General features: G+C 37.0%; 1 protein-coding gene across 1 annotated transcript; it reads left to right on the top strand.

The window, feature by feature from the left end:
• Nucleotides 1–850: 850 nt before the first annotated feature.
• On the top strand, nt 851–19,280 carry LOC111225820 (titin-like). The gene is made up of 29 exons (XM_022750852.1): nt 851–1,016; nt 1,114–1,367; nt 1,593–2,634; nt 4,521–4,673; nt 4,905–8,279; nt 8,666–8,761; nt 9,182–9,277; nt 9,650–9,700; nt 9,971–10,030; nt 10,309–10,356; nt 11,152–11,199; nt 11,355–11,423; nt 11,541–11,588; nt 11,692–11,736; nt 11,832–11,873; nt 11,950–12,018; nt 12,148–12,195; nt 12,461–12,511; nt 12,638–12,682; nt 13,381–13,413; nt 13,505–13,552; nt 13,646–13,708; nt 13,921–13,965; nt 15,092–15,139; nt 16,057–16,101; nt 16,237–16,278; nt 16,366–16,410; nt 16,504–16,536; nt 16,668–19,280. The coding sequence occupies exons 1-29, from the start codon at nt 851–853 to the stop codon at nt 16,751–16,753; spliced, it is 6,294 nt and encodes a 2,097-aa protein (XP_022606573.1). The 3' UTR covers nt 16,754–19,280.
• Nucleotides 19,281–20,829: the final 1,549 nt, after the last annotated feature.

The following is a 20,829-nucleotide window of genomic DNA, read 5'->3' as shown; positions in this document are numbered from 1 at the left end:
TCTACACCACGTCTCAAAAATTAGCAATGAGAATATTATTGACGATCGCCATTTTAAATGGTAATATTTTGGGAGGTGCTAACAAAGAATATATATTTGCAATATTCTATATTTTAATATTTAGTCATTTAAAAATCCCATGAAAAGATTCAAATGAACCATGAATTGATCCAAGCAACAAGGGGGACACGAGGACAAGCTTAAAGCATGCTTACTTCAGTAGAGTAAGTGAACATTGTCTTCTTTCTTCTTAACTGGTAGGCTAAATAAGCAGATGTTAATGCTCACATTGGAAAGCAAAACTTACAAATAGCTAATTCAAATATTTTGTGGGAGTTTTTCCTTATCTGATTCGAGGGTGTTGGGACAGGAGATGTTGGATACTATACAGATTGTAAAACCCCCTGAATCAAATTTGTCATTTATGATATTAGGTTAAGTAAATAAAAAAGATTTGACTTGATATGCAGCTAAAACAGTCAACAAATGTACAATCTGCTCCTGTTTGATGTTGGGTTAAAAACTACAGTGCTCAGCATTTTCAAGAAGTTATTTAGCCTTATGAAGAGAGCACCTAGAGATTACGACATCATTGGTTGTGGTCTTTTCATGGGATTTGTTGACTGCAAGAAAAAATATAACAGGTAATAACAGGTTTCTCCTTTAAGGTAATTTTAACAGTATCATAATCAAATAGGCAAAATGACCAACAGAAGAATGTGGTGTATACTATATGATGCTATGAATGGTCACTGTCATTGTTGCCATTTCATCCCATGAAATTCCTTCTGTACCTTTAACAAGACTGGATCAGGATTTCCATGTGAAATGCCAAAGTCAGATAAGCGACATGACAAGGGTTGATGATACAGTTACAGAGATAATGCAAGCTGCCAAAGATGAAGCTGCTCCTGCGGCAGAGTTGGGTGACTCAAAGACTGAGGAGGAGGAGGAGGCTGAAGTTGCCACTGAAGCTGCCAGTGAAACAGATGTGCAAGAGGCAGAGGAGGATGATGGTATTCACACAGTTTTTCTTTAACAGTCACATTCATTAGTCAGAAACGAGATCAATAACAGGCATACGCACTAAATTTGTTGCTATCACATCACTAGCGAAACATGTCAACCTTGAAGAAATTGAAAATGAACCACTACTGGAAGATGAGGGAGTCCTTGATGAAGACAGCAAAGAGGGGGAGAAAATAGAAGAGGTAGAAGAGGTAGAGACGGAGGAAGAGGAGGAAGAAGATGAGGAGGAGATTAAAATAGAGGAGGAAGCGCAGGAGAAGAAAGAGGAAGAGGAAGGTGTTGGTGTTGAAGATGAATGCGAACAAGGAGAACCGGACATTAAGAAAGAGGTGGTTGATGTACAAGAGGAGGAGGAGCTGGAGGAGTCAAAAACAAATGAAGAGGTGGTTGAAGATGAGGAGGAGGAGGAGGAGGCCAAAACAGATGATATGGTAGAAGATGAAGATGAGGAGGAGGAGGAGGCCAAAACAGATGATATGGGAGAAGATGAAGAGAAGGAGGAGGAGGCCGAGGCCAAAACTGAAGATTTGGTAGAAGGTGATGATGATGATATTGAGGAGGAGGAAGAGGAGGAGGAAGAGAAGGCCAAAACTGAAGATTTGGTAGAAGATGAGGAGCAGGAGGAGGAGGCCAAAACTATAGACTTGGTAGAAGATGAGGAGGAGGAGGAGGAGGAGGCGGAGGAGGAGGCCAAGGCCAAGACTGAAGATTTGGAAGACGATGAGGAGGAGGAAGAGGAGCCCGAGGCCAAACCTGAAGATCTGGAAGACGATGAGGAGCAGGAGGAGGAGGAGGCCAAAACTATAGACTTAGTAGAAGATGAGGAGGAGGAGGAGGAGGAGGTGGAGGAGGAGGCCAAGGCCAAGACTGAAGATTTGGAAGATGATGAGGAGGAGGAGGAGGAGCCCGAGGCCAAAACTGAAGATTTGGATGACGATGAGGAGCAGGAGGAGGAGGCGGCCAAAACTGAAGATTTTGTAGACGATGACGAAGAGGAAGAAAAGGTGGAGGGGGTGATAACTGAAGAGGTTTTGGCAGAAAAAGAGGAGGACATAAAAACTGAGGAGGTTTTGGCAGAAGAGGAGGAGGACATAAAAACTGAAGAGGTTTTGGCGGAAGAGGAGATAGAAGATAAAGATCTTCATGTGGATGAAGTAAGAGAGGAAGAAAACATTGAAATAACTGACACTGATGTCAAAGATTGGTTTGAAAAGACTGATCAGGATGATCTACAAATAGAGGACGATGAAGCTTTAGAGGAAGAAAGACACAACAAAACAGAAACTGAGATTGAGGTGGATGACAGAGATAAAGACAAGGAGCCTTTAGTCCAACAACTTGATCTTAAAATTCTGTCGGCTGAAAAGCCCAATAATGTCAGTGTTGTGCCTGAGTCTGATGATGCTGAAGAAGAAGAAATGACCAATGACCAAGACGAATACTCTGACATCGTCAATGATCATGATGAAAACAACAACAACAGTGAGAACAGGAAAACTGAACCTATACGAAAGAGGAAAGTTCACATTCCCTTTGAGAGGCTCAGAAGAGTCGGATCCAGAGCTGCTCACAAAGAGGAAGTGCACCAGCACAAACTTGACAAAGGTACAAAACTCTTACCATTATCATCATGTTTCATCATTTTCTTCATTATCAGGTAATGAAAATGTTTCTGAATGGTGTGTTGATAATGATAAATGTGTGGAATGACATATTGAATGTTTTTTTCACCAATTGTTTGTGACATGACTAAAGGTAGGTATTAGAGCCTAACAGATATTTGTTCAGTGATTGACATAATCTGTGTCATTTTCATTTTCAAATTAACATTATGCTTATGAAATTATTTTGTGACTGTGTTAATAATCAAGCAAGGTTTCAAACCAACAGAATTATTTTCTTCACAGAAGGTAATGTTATTCATCAATGGCTAGTCGTTTCAACATTTTACAAAATAATGTTGTTGATACTTAGTTTAACATCAGTGTGTCCAGTACCAACAGGTCCAGGATTTGTTTAGTCTAGCTTAGCACAAACTGGAAACATGGGGTAATTACCTAAAATAGGCCTAGCTAAATTTGAGGTACAACAAACACTTCGCAGCTCAAAAGCACTGTCCTCAAATGAAGTAAATAAAACTCAGATAACATCTGTGGCTAACAGGATAGAACTGAAGAGGACATTTTGGAGTTGTTGGAAGGCTTATATTTTTATACTTTTGATTGAGTGAGGTTAACTGTCTTGCTTTTTTTTTAGATAAACTATGCAAAACCCATTATGAAGGCAACAATTTTTTTCATTTGGAGTCATGGCCTGTGATCTGACTGTTAACGTTAGTTAATGTTAGATGTAACATTAGTTAGCAAACAACATTAGCTAGCAAACATATGTTTGCAAAGTGTGTCTGTACTGTTTCCTCAAAACTCTCTCGTAACTCTGATTCTTTGTTGTTTTCCTCTACATCTCCTCTACATCTTATTCTATCTATGTATGAGAATTTGAGTTACAGCCCAAGTGCAATTTTTTTGCTTTAAATTTGCTAGCAAATTTCTTCTAGATTAAACTGGTGTTAATTATCTCATCTGACAACAGGAATGACAAGTATTTCCCAAAATGTTGGAGAGTTTCTTTGAGACACTAACTTTAAACAGTTATAATTGAAAAGCAAATGGACATGGCATGGTCAAGTTTCATTTAAATCAGATACTCGTTTTGAATTAGGTGTGAATAGCTGTGTTGGAAGAGGATCTTATGACTAATACATTACAGCACCCATGAATTACAGCTCAGCTTCAACAGTTTCTTTTTGATGACTCAGTAAAGACACATCTATTTCCCATGGTGCTAATTGTGTACTTAACTGCTTCTCCTTTAGATCAGTCATTGCCATTGGCTGTGAGCTATAATTAGTGCAGAGAGCCACTAGATGGAGCTAATAGGCTGAGAAAAACACTGAACAGTTTTTTAGATGAAGAGATTATTCTATATACTGATGTACTGTCCTATCTGCCCCCCACAGTGAATTATGTATTCGTGAAAACAGTTACTGAACTAAACTAAAATCAAGTCTGATTGTTGTAACAATATGACATCTAGCTTGTGGTGTGATTTTGATCATAGTGTATTTTAGTGCTGTAGTGCTTCTAGTGCTTGTGCAAGCATGATTTGTCATGATGACGATATTACAAGTCTGATTACTGGTCAGAATGCCACTGTTATAGTCTGTATTGTTTACATACTGCTGTATGATACACTTAGTTCTCAAAGAGGCAAAGGAAAGACATGCAATAAAAGAAGTTAAGGAAGCCATTATTAAAGGTAATCTTGAAACTTTGCACCCTCTACACTTTGCTTATTTTCAAATGAATTGTATATCTCTTCATGTGCTTATTAAATGTAGTGATTTGGTATAATTCAGCAAAAACAAGAATGTGCTCAATGCACAAGGGGACCTGATGGTTTTGCTTATGAAGATATATCGCTGCTTACAGAACTCAAAGCCAAAGAAACTGAGAAGGACAAGAAAAAAGAGAAAGAAGCCAAATTTGAGGAAACCATAGAGATAAAACTAAAAGAAGAAAAGCCAAAGGCAGAGACCAAACCTGAGGCAAAACCCCTTGAGAAGGAGCCAGAGAGGCCCAAAGGTAATCACTAATGAAATTATATATCAGTGTGTGTAAAAGGGTGTTTTACCTTTTTTAGTGTAAACTATGAAATATGCAACCGAATGCTGTTTCGCTGTACTGTATATGCAGTCCATATTGCTAATACTGGTGGCCGTGAAAAACGAAACACTACACAAATGTGCTTCACATTCTGTTTGTTAAAGACATTTTACAATTCAAGAAAACTGACACTTTCATGATTGCTTTCAGGAGAAGAGGCAAGGAAAAAGCCTCCCAAAGAGGCGAAAGAAGTCAAGAAACCTTCCAAAGAGGAGAAAGAAGTCAAGAAATCACCTAAAGAACACAAAGAGGTCACAAAACCACCCAAAGAAGAGAGGGAAGTTAAGAGACCTCCAAAAGAAAAGAAAGAAGTCAAGAAACCTTTCAAAGAAGAGAGGGAAGTCAAGAAACCTTCCAAAGCAGCGGAAGAAGTCAAGAAACCACCTAAAGAAGACATAGAAGTCAAGAAACCATCTAAAGAAGAGACAGAAGTCAAGAAACCACCTAAAGAAGTAAAAGAAGTAAAGAAACCACCTAAAGAGGAGAAAGAAGTTAGGAAACAGGTTAAAGAAGAGAAAGAAGTCAAGAAACCACATAAAGAAGAGAAAGCGCCCACAAAACCTCCCAAAGAGGAGAAAGAAGTCAAGAAACCTCCCAAAGAAAAGACAGAAGTCAAGAAACCTTCAAAAGAGGAGGAAGATGTCAAGAAACCACATAAAGAAGAGAAAGAGCCCACAAAACCTCCAAAAGAAAAGAAAGAAGTCATGAAAGTGGAGGAAGATGTCAAGAAACCACCTAAAGGACTGAAAGAAGTGAAGAAACCTTCCAAAGAAAAGAAAGAATTCAAGAAACCATCTAAAGAGGAGAAAGAGGTCAAGAAACCTCATAAAGAAGAGAAGGAAGTTAAGAAACAACCCAAAGAAGAGAAAGAAGTAAAGAAACCATCTAGAGAGGAGAAAGAAGTCAAGAAACCATCTAAAGAGGAGACAGAAGCCAAGAAACCACCTAAAGAAGACAAAGAAGTTAAGAAACCACCCAAAGAGGAGAAAGAGGTCAAGAAACCAATTGAGGAGGATAAAGAAGTCAAGAAACCACATAAAGAAGAGAAAGAAGTCAAGAAACCACCCAAAGAAGAGAAAGAAATCAAGAAACCAATTGAGGAGGATAAAGAAGTCAAGAAACCATCTAAAGAGGAGACAGAGGCCAAGAAACCACCTAAAGAAGACAAAGAAGTTAAGAAACCACCCAAAGAGAAGAAAGAGGTCAAGAAACCAATTGAGGAGGATAAAGAAGTCAAGAAACCACATAAAGAAGAGAAAGAAGTCAAGAAACCATCTAAAGAGGAGACAGAGGCCAGGAAACCACCTAAAGAAGACAAAGAAGTTAAGAAACCACCCAAAGAGGAGAAAGAAGTCAAGAAACCACCTAAAGAAGAGAAAGAAGTCAAGAAACCACATAAAGAAGAGAAAGAAATCAAGAAACCATCTAAAGAGGAGAAAGAGGTCAAGAAACCACCCAAAGAAGAGAAAGAAATCAAGAAACCAATTAAAGTGGATAAAGAGGTCAAGAAACCACCCAAAGAAGAGAAAGAAATCAAGAAACCATCTAAAGAGGAGAAAGAAGTCAAGAAACCACCTAAAGAAGAGAGGAAAGTCGAGAAACCACCTAAAGAAGAGAAAGAAGTCAAGAAACCACTTAAAGAAGAGAAGGAAGTCAAGAAACCACCTAAAGAAGTGACAGAAGTCAAGAAACCATCTAAAGAGGAGAAAGAGGTCAAGAAACCATCTAAAGAAGAAAAAGAAGTCAAGATACCACCCAAAGAAGTGACAGAAGTCAAGAAACCATCTAAAGAGGAGAAAGAAGTAAAGAAACCATCTAAAGATGATAAAGAAGTCAAGAAACCATCTAAAGAGGAAAAAGAGGTGACAAAGCCTCCCAAAGAAGAAAAAGAAGTCAAGAAACCTCCCAAAGAGGAGAAAGAATTCAAGAAACCACTTAAAGAAGAGAAAGAGGTGACAAAGCCTCACAAAGAAGAAAAAGAAGTCAAGAAACCCCACAAGGAGGAGAAAGAAGTCAAGAAACCACTTCAAGAAGAGAAAGAGGTGACAAAGCCTCACAAAGAAGAAAAAGAAGTCAAGAAACCCCACAAGGAGGAGAAAGAGGTCAAGAAACCACTTAAAGAAGAGAGAGAGGTGACAAAGCCTCACAAAGATGAAAAAGAAGTCAAGAAACCCCACAAGGAGGAGAAAGAAGTCAAGAAACCACTTAAAGAAGAGAAAGAGGTGACAAAGCCTCACAAAGAAGAAAAAGAGGTGACAAAGCCTCCCAAAGAAGAAAAAGAAGTCAAGAAACCTCCCAAAGAGGAGAAAGAATTCAAGAAACCACTTAAAGAAGAGAAAGAGGTGACAAAGCCTCACAAAGAAGAAAAAGAAGTCAAGAAACCCCACAAGGAGGAGAAAGAGGTCAAGAAACCACTTAAAGAAGAGAGAGAGGTGACAAAGCCTCACAAAGATGAAAAAGAAGTCAAGAAACCCCACAAGGAGGAGAAAGAAGTCAAGAAACCACTTCAAGAAGAGAAAGAGGTGACAAAGCCTCACAAAGAAGAAAAACAAGTCAAGAAACCTTCCAAAGAAGAGAAGGAAGAAGTCAAGAAACCACTCAAAGAAGATGAAGAAAAGACACATCCAAAAGTAGAGGAAAAAACACCCAAAGAAATGGTACACTCAAAACCATCTCAGAAAGAGAGAGATCCAAAACACCCTCAAGAGGAGATAGTAGAGAAAGAGGCTAAACCTAAAGAACTGGAGTCAATAAAGATGCCTTCTAAGGAAAAGACAGAAGTGAAGAAACCCTCTAAGGAGGAAAAGGAAGAGGTGAAGCCATTTAAGGAGGAGAAAGAAATTAAGAAACCCAAAAAGGAGAAAGACGGAAAAGAGGTTAGGAAGCCCTCTAAAGAGAAGAAAGAAGTAAAGCCTTCCAAGGAAGATAAAAAAGAGGCAATAACTTCAGCGGAAGCTATAGAAGTGGAGAAACCTTCTAAAGTAGAGACAGATGTTAAGAAACTCTCTAAAGAAAAGACAGAAATGAAGAAGTCTCCTCATGAAGAGAAAAAGCCTCCCAAAGAAGGCAAAGAAGTATCAAAGCCTGCAAAAGAAGAACCAGAAAAGATCTCCAAAGAGAAGAAAAAACCAGCTAAACCTTCTGAAGAGGTGAAAGAGGAGGAGAAGCAAGAGAGGCGTCCCAAAGAAAAGGCAGTACCAAAGAAGCCCTCTAAAGAAAAACAAGAACCAGAGAAACCTTCTAAAGAGGAAAAAGAACCCACAAAACTGTCTATAAAGGTAGAAAAAGAACCAAAGAAACCTACCAAAGAGGAGGCAGAGCAAAAGAAGCCCCTGAAGAAACAGGAACAGGAGAAGCCTCCCAAAGAAAAGAAAGAAGTCAAGAAGATTTCTAAAGAAGAAAAGGAACCAAAGAAGATCTCTAAGGAAGAAACAGAACCAAAAAAGCCTTCTAAAGAAGAGAAAGAAATCAAGAAGAGTCCTAAAGAAGACAAAGAACTTATCAAGAAGAGAGACACACAGACAGGTATATACTGTACAGGCAATACAGTGTTTTTAGGAAATACACAACATAAAGGTCCACTGACAACTCCTTCTTAATACATTAACAAGACAAAGAGTCTACAGCCATGGCAGTGACTCTGTGAGGCCACACAGTGGTACTAGAGGAAACATCAGTAAGTCAGTGGGATTCATTGCCTAGGAACCGTGAATCTCTTTATACAATTTCGTACAAGCCATCCAATAGTTTTGACGTTGCCATTCGTAAAGCCATACCTCAATCATGGCTAAAGCTATACATGTACAGTTTGATATGTTGATAATACAGATATGCTTCATTTGCTCAGTAAAGGACTTTCTTCATTATAATTTATGTGAAACCTATAAATCAACTTTGCTTTTTTATTTCAGATGTTAGACCAAAAAGTGCTGCAAGGAGAATTAGAGTTGTCAAGAAAGAAGTTGCATCTGTCCTGAAGAAGGAACATCTTAATGCAACAAAAGCAGGTGAGATTAAAAAATATAGAGGAGCTTTGATCATTTGTTCAAACAGCTTTAAAGGACTTTTGGGATGAGCAAACACAAGCATGCGACTGTTGTCCTGTTTCCTACAATAAGTGTTGGTTTCAGATGGGAATATTTTCTTACTTTAAGCAAGTAGTGTCTTTGTTCTACTGATGGAGGAATGCATCTACAAACAACCTATTTTTTCATTTGGGTATGACTCATCTTTTTTAATGCCAATAGCACATATAATAGAAATGGAAGCTTTCGGTCAAGATTATGAAGTTAAGGTAAATTCTATGACATAATTCAATATTCTAGTATTGATTCAAGGTCAAATTCTGGGAATAAACTGAACTCAACAACATCCTAACTCTGCATAATACTGTGACTGTGACATTATCTTCATGCTCTTCATTTCAGTTGAAGAACCCAAGAAGACTGTAAAGATGCTGAAAGCTTCTAAAAAGCAGATTGTTCCTATACTGAAAAAGGAACATGTGAATGTTACAAAAACAGGTAAGTAACAGGTCACTTAGTGTGCAACCCATACTGTGTATTAACTTAAAGCTACAGCATGTAGGATCATAAATAACAATCAATTCCAGATTCAAATACTCATTATAATGTGTTCACCACCACCTGGTTTACTGAATGTGTTGTTTGAAAGGGCCTGGCATGTTTTTTTGCCCGAGAATAAACAATGTAATTAAGAGGCTGAAAACATACAATTTGATACTTTTTTTATCAGGCTGTAAAAACCTAACAGTGAATTTACTACCATTACATGTTGCTAATACCTTCTGTGATGCAGTGTTACAATTACAGTAGATGCATGTGTGAGGTGAAGATGATGTAATGGATTATACTTTTAATTTTCCCCAATTATAGAGGCTCCAGAAGTTCCCAAGGTGAAAGCCAAACCAGAACCTGCAAAGAAAGGTAGACCTATAAGCATAATTTTCACCTTTGAAAATTCTGTAAATTCTCTTTAGACACTCCATATCTAATCTCCCATTGGCCAAGGGGAAATTATGAATTATATTGAAATATTCTAGTTGAATATTATGTATAATTTTTAATTTTTCAGATTTTTTATGTGCGGAACACAAAAAGTGATAAACGCTATAAAGTGTCACAAAATGAGTAGTGACCCACTGTATATTCATGCCTTAAACCTAAAGGTTTTTTGATGTCATAATTTGTCATCAGTGGCAGCTCCCAAGGAGCCCAAGAAGGAACCAAAGCAAAAAATCAAACCTGCTAAACCAGGTAATGCAAAGACTCACTGATGCTGAAGTCTAACTTTCTAATTTGGTTAAATAGTATATGTTCCTCTCTCACGCAGAGAGGAAAATTAAGAAAGACATCCCAACTGAAACACTGGGGAACCTTACATCAGCATCTCATACCAAAATCCAATATCATTCTCATATTAAAATATTAAGTAGCCAATAGTAATGTGTCAAGGTATTACTAACAACTGCTAACAACTGCTGTGATTGTAACCATAAAAACATAATGTGTTTTCACTTTACTGTAATCCACAGATATTGATGCAGTGAAGGAAAAGGAAAAACCAACCCCTTCCAAGAAAGGTAGGATTTATTTTTAAAAAAAAGAAAAAAAAAGGCCTTTATTAATATTCTAAATTGTAAATTGATGATTACAGTATAACATGAAAATCAGATATTCTGCTGTAGAAGATGAAGTTTCTGAACCAAAGCACAAACCTTTTGCATTTGACATCATATTTTTGTTGTGTGACTTATATTATATTTTTGTACTGGTCACATAATTTCAAATTTATACCATAGACTTAGTAATGTACATTAGCCTATTTAACTGAAGTTCCATAATCATGACAAACTGTGTTCGTGTTCCTCACTGTTTTGTTTTTGTCAAACTCATCAAATAGAAAGTTAAACGAGCTCCTTCAGAGAAGGGTAAATTTATTGTATGCAATATGCTATATTTAAACACTCACAGTATATATGTTTCTGTTTGACAAAGAGAAAGCTTCTCTCATGAAGAAAAGTATAGACTTTATTATAATCTGATCATTGTCTTTTATGCATGAAACACAGAGCAGCAATGTGGCACATTGTTTACATAATACAGATAATTAATTAAAAAGCGGTGTCACCAGGTTAATGTAAAGTCACTGAAGGTAACTGATCCAAATGCAAAGCAAGCACTAACTTTGTGTTTTCTGACACAGAAGTTCCAAAGGAAAAGGTCAAAGCAGCTGCTGTCAAGAAAGGTAACACTCACATTATTAGTTTGCAAACTACAACGACTTGGTGATATTCTGGTCATCAAATAACACAATGATTAATGGCCATAGTGGGAATAAAAATTGCTCATTGTCACATTGTGCTTTGGATCCACAGAGGTTGCTGCTCCAAAAGAAAAGGCCAAACCAGTCACCTTGAAAAAAGGTAAGACTGGTGTCTGTCGTAATATACATCAAAATATCAATCTAACTACATGAACTGCAATTACATATTCTATGTGTATTTCATTATTATTATTATTATTATTATTATTATTATTATTATTATTATTATTATTAATGTGTATTTTGTATTGACAGAACAACAAGGGACTCCCAGAAATGCCTCTTTGGTAAAAGAGAGAGTCAAAATAGTGCCTATGAAGAAAGGTGATCTTCTTTCATTTCATGTGTTTTATTGCTTTCAGATTCAGATTCTCTGCTGTAGTGAGGTGACTCACAGATCCTAAGAATTTAACTGTTTTTTTGTTCTTGTTTTGTTTTCAGTAGTCAAGGTGTCCAAAGAGAAAGTCAAAGAAGTCTCTGCAAAGACAGGTGCAGCACATTATATATCTCAGATGAAAATATACATGACATCATCGAGGTGTTTTAAATGGTTTTGCATATAGAACATTATATTATATGTTTTATTTTGCAGCTGAAGTTTCAAAACAGAAGCACAAGCCAGTTCTAACAAAGAGAGGTATGTACGTATGGCATGTATATAATAGCTCAATAGTTTCAGTGTCATCTTGGTCTTTTTTTTCTGAAATGACAATCCTAAAATCACTTGAATAGAACCTGCTCCTCTCAAGACAAAACCAGCCCCAGTAGTCAAAGGTAAGATGACACTTATCAGCTTTTACATTCATGATTAAATAATCAAGCAACTCACTTAATCTCTTATTTCATACAGAGACAGAAGCACCTCACAAAAATGCATCTCTTACAAAGGAGAAGGTGAAGGTGGTGCCACTGAAGAAAGGTGCTTTTTTTGTTTACACGGCCTTTACTAAAAGTCATTTATATATGCACACAAATATTTTTTCATTGATTCAGCTGTATCTTTTTCACAAATTCAAACCATTAAGTTGGATTATTTTTTCTGTCTTAGTGCCTGTAACTCCAAAAGAGAAAGTCAAACCAGCACCAACACAAAAAGGTAGTTACAGGGATTGAACATTTTACAGGTCAAATATCTTAGAGGACATAACATAGACATTAATAATCAAACAGTTTTCTGTATGTGTATTTATTATATGTCTAATTGCATGTATTTTTATGTATCTTTTTTTGCCATCACCTCTTTACAGTAGGTCAGTTTGCAGATATTTGATTACGCAGCGTAGGAATAACATACATTAATTGTAACTGTAATAACATGCATGTGCTGATATTTTTGTTGTTGTTATTATTCTTTGCTTTAGAAGCTGAAGTTCTCAAGGAGAAGAAGGCCGAGCCAGTGGCGCCCAAAAAAGGTTTGATTTCTTACACAATTCTTTGTTTCTCTTTCATTTTTAACCGCATTATGCAAAGTACAGTAGTTTCTTGATGGGTTCTCACCTACATACATTAGAGTTAATAGGGCTTTTTTATTATTGTAGCACCAGTTACCAAGGAAAAACCAACACCTGCTGAAAAGAAGAAAGGTATCCAGCAGAATTAGTTTGTAGTGCTTTTCTGTGTTTTTTTACAGAGTACAGCTGCTGTAAAAGTTGCCTTATACAGCACTGTAGCTGTCCAAGTCAATCGTGTGTGATTTAATGTCAGAAGATTCTACTGACAGACATCAATCAGTACATGTAAATATAATTTCAAAGACATGTTCCATTGGTGTTGAAAAACCCACTGGACAAAATGAAAGAAAATGTCATTACCTTAAAAAGACAAAGGAAAAATATCTGGAGCCCAATATCTTGATATTTTGATCTGCATGTTATTTCCAAACAGCAGAGGTGAAATGCTTTCTCTAAGATTTAAGCTGCATGGCATCAGTGTGAAAAGCTTTCTAGGCTTGTAGCTTTTCACACTGAGTTATTGTGACATATCTGTTTCTTCTTATGTAGAAGCTGTTGTGAAAGAAAAGACAAAAACCTCAAAGAAAGGTGCTGGTTAGTCTCTAATAGTACATAGAATATACTTGTAGGTACATTTTCCATTTTGCAGATTAAAAAGCTGTAATATCCAAGCAAGGTATCTGCACAAGTTTCTCATCTAAATAATACATCTCAATCACATCTTTAAGAAGTGTGACTTCAGTAACTTCAGTGGGTAGTTCAGTTACTTGTTACATCTATTGCTTTTTACAAAGTCATCATGCCAATTATTTTTCTTTCTGTCACTTTAGAACCTGAGGCCAAGCCAGTTCTTGCCAAAAAAGGTAATGCAGATACAATCCCCCATTGTTTGGCAAAAATCTAATCATGCTTAAAACATAACGGCTGAAATATCTTTCATCTTGTCTCATATAGAAACAGAAGTTACAAAGGAGAAGCCTAAAGCAGTTCATGAAAAGAAAGGTACATCTCATACCTATAACAAAATAGTCAAAGAAAACTTTTGTGCTTCCTTCAGAATTGTTGATGCTGTTGTTGTTGTTGCATTTGAATTAGCTCCTTCTAAAGCAGAGGCTGATGCAAGAAAAGAAAAAGTCAAAACTCTGCTAAAGACAAAAGGTAGCTCACCACTGCCATCTGCCTGCAGATGATTTCCTGTGGTTGTGCCTTACAAACATTATTATCATCTAATTACATATAATTAGATAATTACATATAAGCAGATGATAACTATGTATTACAGTAGTATTACTAAAGCAACCATAATCAAACTAGATAACAAAGCTACTCACTGAGAATCTTCAAATGCTATTATATTCTTATTTACTCAGAGCCCAAAGCACCAGAGGAGAAAGTCAAACCAGCAGTTAAAAAAGGTACAAAAATACAACATTTACTTTTCACATTGTCATGTTTGGTGACACATATATGTAGTTATTTGTGTCAATGGGGCATTGGTCTTTAATGTGTTATAATTACGCACCAAGCATCATTGTAACTCACTATAAAGATATAATATGTATTTTCTCCCTGATGGTGCAGCCATGTTGAAGGAAAAGATCAAACCAGTGCGTGTGAAGAAAGGTACATTAGTGGTGCTTCAGTGGTAATCCATAGAACCATTGTGGGATTGTGATTACAATGATCTAGTCATGAAATCTAGGTCACTGTATTTTGTGAAAGCTCTGATTGGATTGCTCAGCAGGGAACAAGCATTTTGCCTATGAGATCAACAATAAATGATTGTAGAGAAATGTTGCACAGTAACAGGAGAGTGATTTCTCTGCAGCAGCTCCATAGGCAAACAGCTGTTTCTATACAGTGGTCCTTATAGGAATACTGTATGTTTGTTTAGACAGGTGTAGTTGGTAGATCTGCAAAGCGCTGCACAGATTTTTTTCAGGCTTTTATAACTGGCCTTTTATCTTCTAAAGCTTAGACACTAAAGAGCTGAGACTCTGAGGTAAAGCCCCACCAAACATTAACAATGTGCTGTAAATGTTGAGATGTGTGGAACATATCTGCACGCTTTACTCCAGACTACACCCACAATAAAAAGATATAGAGAAAATGACAGGGGCGTTGCACAGAACCAGAAGCATCGAAAGTGGCCAAACCAACACTTGACATATCTGGGTTTCCCCAGATATCTTCTAATACCTGACTTTGGTTATTATGGTAAGATAACATCACATGTCCATTTTATACATTGCTTGTAAGAAACCAAAGTCAGCGTCCTATAAATAAAAGTATGACATGTCCCCTGATTTTGTGCACAATCATCAGATGCATCAGTCTTTTTTGTTTTTTCATTATTAAAAAGGACAAATCAATAATGTTTCTCTGCTCAACAGAGATTACCTTTCTAATGCTGATAACAGTACACGCTTCATGCTTTGTAAGCTGCTTAAAGCTTTTTTGTTGTGGAAATGCTGTATTTTACACTGCAGTGTACGTCTATGTCCTGATTGCCCATGTCTGACATTAATCTTCCCTTTGCAGAACTGGAGACTCCTAAAGCAAAGGACAAACCTCCTGTAGAAAAGAAAGGTATAGTGCTTAATAAAGTGGTACAATTTATATTAGTTTATCCTGCTAACGCATATATTGGTGCATGTTTGTCAGGAGTGAATGTGTAAGGATATTGTTGAATATGATACAAACCTTTCACGAGAAATGTTTCTCAAAGTAAAAGAATGCTGTTTGTTTCATCAAGTAAATTTTCTCCCTGATGGTGCAGCCATGTTGAAGGAAAAGGTCAAACCAGTCCAAGTGAAGAAAGGTACATTAGTGGTGCTTCAGTAGAGGCAGCACCAGCAGTGGTAATCTGATTACTGAAACATATATACGTTATAAGTAACACTATCTAATATCTGCAAGACAGAAAATCCCTTTTTAGCTGCACTCTAGAATGAAATGGGACATTAAATGTGGAGCGTTACCTCTTCCTTTCCTGACAATGAAACAACACAGTAATCCATTTCTTACCAACTTGTGTCTGTTTCATATTTGTGAAAACAGAGAATGAGGTTTCAAAACTAAAGGTCAAACCCACTGCAACAAAGAAAGCTACTGAACACAGTCAGCTTCAATAAAGATACAGTATTATAGCTGAATGTACTTAAAGTATCAAAAGTAAAAAAAAGCAGAAAAATGTGCCTTGTGAGTCTTACATAGTTATATTATTGCTGATGCATTAACGTGAAAGTAGCATTTTACTGTTTTATTTGGTCAAGCTGGAGCTAACTGTTTTACATTCTGTGGTAGTTTAATTTGTAACAAAGCATCATATTCTCCAAATAATTCAGTGAAGTAAAAAAACGCAATATTTCCCTCTGAACTGAAGTGAAGTAGAAGTCTCTGAAAGAAGTCAAAATTTAAACCAAACAGTTTACAGTACACATACTTGTGTGTACTATAGAACTGAATTATTCATCGGCTAAAACAAACCTTTTTTTTTTTGTTAGAAAAACCAGTTGAGAAGAAGACAGCCAAAGAGGAGAAAGCTGAAGGTACATGGTGTGATCAGCTGTGAACATTAAGATAACCCAGTCAACAGAATGTCATCACCAGTCTGCGATTAAACACTGCCAGGGAATTGTTTGAATGTTGAATAGTTATTATGAATTGTGTATTTCTGTTTACAGAGGACAGAGTTCTTAAAGAGATACAGCCGCCTGCAAAGAAAGGTATCTTGTTTGTCAAGTTATCAAACTGCTGAGAGTTTGAAATGAATCGATGGAACTTGATTTACTAATTCCTGTTTTTTTTTGTAGAAAAATCTGTAGAGAAGAAAGCTGCCAAAGAGGAGAAGATTAAAGGTATTGTGTGAATGTGCTGTCATAAGGTAATACAAAGTCATATATCACTGTATTGTTTTATGGTTAATTAAATTTATGTTCTCTTTTTAACAGCAGAGCCTGCTGTATCAGACTTTCTTATGGACGGTAAGTGCAAATTCAGTTCTCATAACCAAAATATCACACAAGTGTCAAATTGCAAACTCAGTCGTCTCTCTGGCTGCCAAAGCAAGGCGAGGAACGCACTGTACTGACCTGTGCTGTGACTCCCCCAACAGACGAGCTGCCCTACTTCCAGTGCTTCTTTGTGGATGAGGACGAGGCCCAGTTTCCGTTCTACGCCTTCTCGCCGCTGCAGATTTGAAGCTTCAGTCTGACGCCAGTCTGAGGTTTACAGTTTACAGTGTAGTCAATTTCCTGATAATGACAAGGTCACATCACACCCTGTGCTGCTGAAACGCGGCTGCTGTTCACTGTTGGTCTGCAGGAGAAAAAAGCCTGGACAGCAGAGGATGATGGGTGATGGACCATTATTTTATTTCCAGATTTGGTTGAGCTCTCGTACCAAATACATGCAGCTAATGTCATTCCTTTTTTTTTCTGATTTCTGTTTTTATTTTTTTATTTTTTTGCATTCAATTCTTTTGAAAGGTGGATTTCATTTATATTTTACATGGAACAATCTAGTGTAGGATCATTCATTTAGATCCTCGAAGCAACACATGCAAATACGTTTAATATAATTTACTACTCACTTCATTTTCTCATGATGTAAAAAAAGAATGACATCTGCACTACTGTACAATGGTGCAGTTTTTTAAGTAGTAACGTAGTATTGAATATGTTCAACCGTGCTGTAAACAGGGTACAAAAAATGGCCACAATCACTAATCCAAGGCTTACAGGGGTTCAGTTCCTCTAAGCCCACGTTTACTTGAAAAGTGGTTTGTACATGAATTTTTATGCTTGTTCATGTGTGTAGTTTATTTTCTTCATCGCATGGAAAATGGCAAAATCTTTAATACCCTGCTTCTATAGCCCTTTAATCAACAGTTGGACTTCTTTTTAGTGTTTGTGCATAATTTCATAATCTTGATATTATTTTATTTATTTCAATGAATTTTTTTTTCCTCTCACATCTTCCTCTTTTCCTTCCCTACTGGGCACACAAAGGGAATCAAAGCATTACTAAAAGGAAATTGATCTTCTTTGCATTTTTAAAGACACAGCACCAATGTTTGTTTTTTTTCTTTTGTTTCTTAGTTGTTAATTGTCAAAAGGAATGACTATGCACTGTATAAGAGAGCTCCCAATCTTACTCATGAAACACTACCTGACATGTTGACATTTAAAGTCTTATTAAACTTTGTCATCTAGACATTTGCACCAGCTCCTCATTTTGATATTGGTGCTAATAAGAAGCGTTGCATTGCCTGAACTCTCAGAATGAGGTTTGAGGTCTTTTTTACATTGTAATTGTTTCTGGCGTCAAGTATCAGATTCATTCTGTAATTACTCTGATAGACCAAAAACACACTGTGACTGACTTTGGTCGTTGTCCGTGTGCACAACATAGAAACTTGACATATTTTGGAAACCATTTGCGAAGGTTCAAGAACGTGGCAGAAGAGTCAAAGACACTATTTCCAGGTTAAAAGTCTTTGAAAATAATATTGTGTATTTCATGCTGCTGGTCTACATAATATTAATGCGTATCTTTTTTTGACTTTTTAAATGCAGCATAATATAAACAGGATTTATATTATATGGATATCCTGTACTTAAGATGTACAGGCAGGCCTACCTGATGTCAGATTGATTTCGAAAACTGATATTGGTCATAAACTCAAAGCCAATTCATGTATTTGAAATCTCTGAAAAATGATATATAGACAGTACCAATGTTGGCATCAATGTGGTTATGTTTAATGTTGAAACAATGACATCTTTGATTATAGCTGTTGATCATGTGATCACACTCTTAAGTTGTTGCAGAGGGTGTTGCATGTTCGGGCAGATGATCTCAGATGTTAATTGTCACATTAATTCTCAGTCAGCTTGTAGCAGCTGTTGTTTACATATGGCTCTTTACATTTTGCTCCATATGCTGCATAGAAGACAGTTATAACAGCTTGCAGTACTAATCTGAGTCCACATGAATGTAAATCCACTTATATTTCTTATTAAAATTATATGAACACACTTTGGTGCATAAGACCCTCTGCAGCTCACACCGAGCTCAGGCTCCAGTAACTGTAGTGTAACAGCTGGAGTTTTGTGGCGATGTTCCACCACGACTGTTGAAGTTGTGGGTAAAGACACTGTCCTGTCTTTGAATATTTCTAGAAGTTATTGGATTTTAGGAAAGAAGATGTGTAACTAAAAACATTTTGATTGATGGCAGCAACAGATTATTTGTCTCAGTCGTGTTAACTGAATTATATCAGAAGACTCACTTTTACCAAGTGAATATGTGCAATACATAAATATTTGATGATCTCAGTGATGAAGCACTGTATGTTTGTCTGACAGTCCTAGAATGAAATGTGCATGATGTGTGTTTTTATTTTATGCTCTCAAATGTTTATATTATAATTTTCCCCAACCTTGAGAATAGCAACACTAAATACTTGAACTCATGAATCCAATAAATGATATTTTGTCTCTGTGTAGTGTTGCTAACATCATATAATTACAGTTACATAACTGTAATTAAAGTAACCTCATTGTAAATAGTTAAATTAAAGGAAAAATAGACTAGAGATTTGCTGAAAATGATGTTTTCAATCATTACTACTGAAAGTGCTCTTTACCTTCAAATCACATTATGTTTCATTTGTCGGTGACACCTTCATTTTGTCTGTGAATAGTAGCAATTTAACATTAAAACATAGCAATGCAATGCAAAATTGTAAATCTTGTCTTTGCTTTAACAATGCTGACCATGACATTTCTAACAGTGTGAGAGTGAGAGTGTATGACAACTTTGTTTTTTTTCTTTTTATCACTTAACAAAATAGAAAATCCTTGAATATATGAATATGCACACCTGCATATGTTCACTAGGTGTCAAGGATAGACAGGATTTTCAAAAGACTGGGATTATGAGTCCAAATTCCTCCAACAAAAACCCACCCACCAAAGAAATTATGAACTTGATGACACCCCGAGTATTTTAAGAGTATTTTAAGAAATTACAGAATTTTAGATTTTATTTATTTAGTTATTGTATTGAACAGTTATATTAGTATGTAACTGTGGTGAGTAATAAATCTTTTATTTTAAATTTCATAAAAAAAAGGACAGTATAATGAGCCTAAAAAATATCAATATCCGCCTTAAGAAACAAAATATTTGTTTGTCCACACTATACATAAACGTCTTTTCATGTCACTAAACTCCCTGAATCTGGAGAGATTTTACCTCAGACATGACATCAGTGTCCTCAGTGGCAGATACGGCCCTGATGAGTGTATGTGTGTTTAAATGGGAAATATTAGGAGTAGGACAATGGAGCCACACTATACATGGTCAGGTCTTCACACTGTATTTCCCTAATGAGGCCAGAGAGAGGTTACTACAGGTCGGCTTACACCACTGACACAGATTCCTCACAGAGGAAACTCCTGCTGCTCTGCTGGGAGGAGTAGCGAGGACACACTGGAGGCTATACTGAACCACTATCTCTCACTGTTTCATGGAATGTGATAAGCTACCACGATTTCTTTACTGTGATTGTGCTGCTGTGAATATCGTGACATGAACTCGCCTGAACCTGTCTCTCAACTGTTTTCACCCCAAATACTTATGCAAATGATTTGAGAGTAGAGGCAGTTTTTGCGGCACCATAACTGGAGCATAAAGACAGATTTTGATTGAAATTAATTCAGCGGGCAACGGTCAAATGAGTTCCACTCCAGTTACCACAGTTTCTTTGTGTCGCCGGCTATTCAGTGGTGACCAGAAACTTGGCAGCCTGTGTGTTGAGATGGGAAGATTGGTAACTTGTAGCGGCAGTGATCAGCAGACTACACACAGCTCACAGGGCAAGACTGGGAGACCTGCTCCTTAAAATGTGAGAAAGATGGAGGATAAATGAGGAGACTTTAAACTGAACATGATCTTTAAAACACCACCAGTTGGACAATGGTTTATTGACAGACTCCATATTTCGACCTTGAACTACTAAGTGTTGAATATTGGATTGGAGCAAACTGTCCGCATCCTGCACAGTGTCCTCTCTCTGCCTGTCATGCCAGCGGCAGCATTCAGTCACGGTTGGCCCACACCATCGAATGATGCCTCTACGTAATGACACCACAACCTTAACTGGATTATCCCGAGGCGAGTGACATCACCACCCCCACCCCCACCTCTCCATCCCCTCCAGCTCCTAGCCGGCCGTCTCTGACCATCTGGGGGTTACTACAGGACATTCCC

The sequence above is a fragment of the Seriola dumerili genome, unplaced genomic scaffold, assembly GCF_002260705.1.
Source record: "Seriola dumerili isolate Sdu_G_001 unplaced genomic scaffold, Sdu_1.0 BDQW01000149.1, whole genome shotgun sequence".
Classification (NCBI taxonomy): Eukaryota; Metazoa; Chordata; class Actinopteri; order Carangiformes; family Carangidae; genus Seriola; species Seriola dumerili.
Note: the sequence above shows the minus strand (reverse complement) of the source record. Positions and strands in the feature narration are given on the sequence as shown.